At 56.5% G+C, this 3,430-nt stretch overlaps 1 protein-coding gene across 1 annotated transcript; it reads left to right on the top strand.

The window, feature by feature from the left end:
- Window positions 1-636: 636 nt before the first annotated feature.
- Window positions 637-2,468, top strand: PHYSODRAFT_334619 (hypothetical protein; the record flags this gene model as incomplete). The annotated part of the gene is made up of 4 exons (XM_009531888.1): window positions 637-642; window positions 969-1,334; window positions 1,403-1,791; window positions 1,829-2,468. The coding sequence occupies 4 exons, from the start codon at window positions 637-639 to the stop codon at window positions 2,466-2,468; spliced, it is 1,401 nt and encodes a 466-aa protein (XP_009530183.1).
- Between the last annotated feature and the right edge of the window lie 962 nt (window positions 2,469-3,430).

Here is a 3,430-nt window from a genome sequence, read left to right as displayed (position 1 = left end):
ATGGCTCGTTGGCGGTCAATTAGAGCGCAAATGGTATCGCCATGGCTAGCCACGTCCGCTGAGCCACCCCACGCAGCCTGCAACCGTGCAGAAGGCCTCGGTCCCGATTCTCGCCTTGGCCACCAGCAGCCCACCACCAGTGGCTACACGGCCTCTAGCGATGGCGCCAATGGCTCGTTGGTGGTAAATTAGCGCGCAAATGGTATCGCCATGGCCAGCCACATCCGCTGAGCCACCCCACGCAGCCTGCAACCGTGCAGAAGGCCTCGGTCCCGATTCTCGCCTTGCCCACCAGCAGCCCACCACCAGTGGCTATACGGCCCCTAGCGATGGCGCCAATGGCTCGTTGGCGGTAAATTAGAGCGCAAACGGTATCGCCATGACCGGACGCATCTTGTAATGGGCCTACTTTCGCTCACTACTTTAGCTTACACGTGCGCGCAAGTGTGTGAGGAAGCGTAGCGTAGTTTATTAAACTCGGGCCTCCGAGTATAGATTAATCTAAATAAACGATCCAAATAATGTTTTTGGGTTAAAATGAGAACTGCTATTTTTGTTTTATGTTTCTGACTTCCTCTAAATGTAATATTCTAAGTTGGGAATCTGCCAACGACTGGTTGGCAGCATTCCTACGCTATGCATGTCGCTCATTGGCTAAAAGATGCTGCTTTCAGCCAATAGGAATCCTAAGTCTCGATGAACCACCCGTCGTGGTGATCGTAAATGTATGCAGCCTTTGGTGTGTCTACACCAAAGTCGAGAAAGTCTTTCGAACCTCTAACAGACGTCGTGACTGTTAGAGTTACAAGTGACTGTAGCCGCTTGTGTGTGTAACCCTGTTACACCATCCCCCCCTCAAGGTTAGACGCGCCGAGTCACGGCACGTTAATCGGGAAATTGACCATTCGTCAATTTTTCACATTGGGAGAAAGAAAACTCGAGCTCATTCCGCAATGAGCTCGTCTCAGAAGAAGACCGCCGCCCCAACAGAGGGTAAGCTCTCTGTTGCTCAGTACCATGAGCGCCAGCAGGCAAAGCGCGATGCGCTCGCTGCAAAGGCCGCGTCGGGGACAACCCAGTCGGAGATTGTCCTCGAAGGTTCCTCTGTAGTCAACGACGCCGTTGACTACGGGGATGATGACGTGGAGATGGAAGAGGGCGAGGCCTCTTCCAACAAGCGCAAGGAGTCTATCGACAGTGATAGTCTCGACCCGCATGCCGGGTCGAGACGCCCTCGTGAAGGAGACGATTCGGACGCTTCAAGCTCGAAGCGTTCGCGCGGCGAAAGCGACACTCCGCTCTCCGCTGCTGGGGCTTTAAGCTCCCCGCGTGAGGTGGGTCTTCAAGTTCTCCGCGCGCTGCTCAGGCAGCGCGCGATCCGTGGATGCTGTCTGCGTCATAGATCGGAGACCGTGTGGGCAACACCGTGCCTCCAACTGAAATCCCGCTGTACGTATGCAGCGGGATCCACGATGATGCTGTGGCGGAGGAGCAGCACTTTGATCCGTTAACGAATCAAAGGCGCGATTACTATATCGGACTCTTTCAGGAGCTCCGATACTTCTCCAGCAAGAATACCTCTTCTCGCAGCAAAGTGCCTGAGTGGCAGGCACTTTGTCAAAGTTGGAATGCTTTTGTTGAGAACTTCAACAAGAAGCCGGCTGCTTACCGTGAGCGGGTTAAGCATGCCCGTGAGCGCTTCGAGACATTCTCGACGCGCGGGAGGCTGGAGCAGCTCCACAGATCCTCTGTGGACGCTGGTATTCCATGCGCTGTGCCCGAAGGCCATCAGTGCACGTTGTGTCTTCCGGGTGCGGGTGCGCTTGAGCGACCGCGACCTAAACGGGTACACGACGATTCGTGTACCTGAGAGTCTCAAGGATCTCCGTGCCAAGTTCTTGGCACGCGAGGAACGCGACGATCGTGGGACCTCGGGCGCTGTAGGTGACCACAGCGCTCGCACTACCTTCGCGTCGGCAGCGCGTGGTGAGCTTCCTACGCCCTCACCATTTCCGGAACGTCCTGCAGCAGGACGTCCCGTGGCTCCCATGTATCTTGGTGGGGCGGAAATCCTCTCCAACGAATACGATAACGAACCGGTTGCCGGTTCGTTTTCGGGATACTATGGTCCACAATACGCTCAACAATCCAGCGTGTTGACCCGCGGGCGTCGCGGATCGGAGGCGGCGGTGGTGGGAACACGCCCCGGGTATGATCAACCTGGGATTGACCTTGGCCCGACCCTCGAGGAGCGAGTCGCTGCTGTGGAGCAGCTTCAGAGCCGTGAGTTCGCCGCTCTGAAGCAGGAGATGGCGACCCTGACAGCTCAAGTTGATCAGGCCTCGCAGAGCGCGTCGGACATCTCTATCGACGTGGGAGGTCGCGTCGTGCGCTCGTCCCAACGTGTTCACGCGCTGGAGCGGAGGTTCGCTTCCGCTGGGGCTTCCGCTTCGGGCCAGCCAAGCTAGGTGGCTCGTGCTGCCGGTATGGCTTCAGCCGCCTGACGTAAAAGGTCGGATGGAGGCGCATGCTAGATGGAGTATCTAGCGTGTAGGCGTTCCATGTCGTGCCAACAACGTGAACGGCCCGATAATGCGCGGAGCGAGCTTGCTCGCCCCAATGTCGGAAACCGCAGGTTTAGGCAGGTTTTGAGTTGCTAACAAAACCAATGAATCCTTCTTGAATTCATTAGTGTTGCCCCTACCAACATTGTCTGCGTTCAGCTTCTGTCAGTCGACAGAAGCTGCAATAGCGTCTTGGACAAACCGAATGACGGCTTGTCTGCGTTGCACGAAGTTGATTGCGTCCGAGCTGAACGAGTTCAGCTCGTTTCTAGCAGTAGACCCGGCCTCTGCGTTGGTCTTCGCGGTGTCTGTGCCCTGCACAGACCCGTTCTTCTTCTGCTTGCTCTTATCGGCGTCTGTGCCCTGCACAGACGCGTGCTTCTTGTTCTTCTTGCGCGTAGTTGCGGCTGACACTGTGCAAGTGTCAGCGGCATTCTGCGGCTGCTGCGTTGCAGTCGTAGATCCCCCCCCCACTTAAGGAAGGAGCCACCATCCCGAGTAGACTCGGGAGGCGTGGGTGCCTGATGGCATTCACGTAGAACGGTGTATGCTTGGTCGAGGCATGCACCGAGTTGTTGATGGCGAACTCCGCCATCGGCAGGCAGTCGCTCCAGTGTTGGAACGAGTGAGCGTAGCTCTTAAGCACGTCTACGAGCACGCGGTTCACGCGCTCGGTCTGCCCGTCCGTCTGCGGATGGTCCGCAGTCGACATCGAAAGTTGACTCCCAAGAAGTGTAAACACTTCTTGCCAAAGGTGTGCAGTGAAGCGCGGATCTCGATCCGACACAATGTCGATTGGCATGCCATGGTGTTTGAACACCATGTCAACGAACAGACGAGCCGTCTGTTTCGCAGTCACTTCAGCG

This window comes from Phytophthora sojae, assembly GCF_000149755.1.
Source record: "Phytophthora sojae unplaced genomic scaffold PHYSOscaffold_6, whole genome shotgun sequence".
NCBI classification, from domain to species: domain Eukaryota; phylum Oomycota; class Peronosporomycetes; order Peronosporales; family Peronosporaceae; genus Phytophthora; species Phytophthora sojae.
Note: the sequence above shows the minus strand (reverse complement) of the source record. Positions and strands in the feature narration are given on the sequence as shown.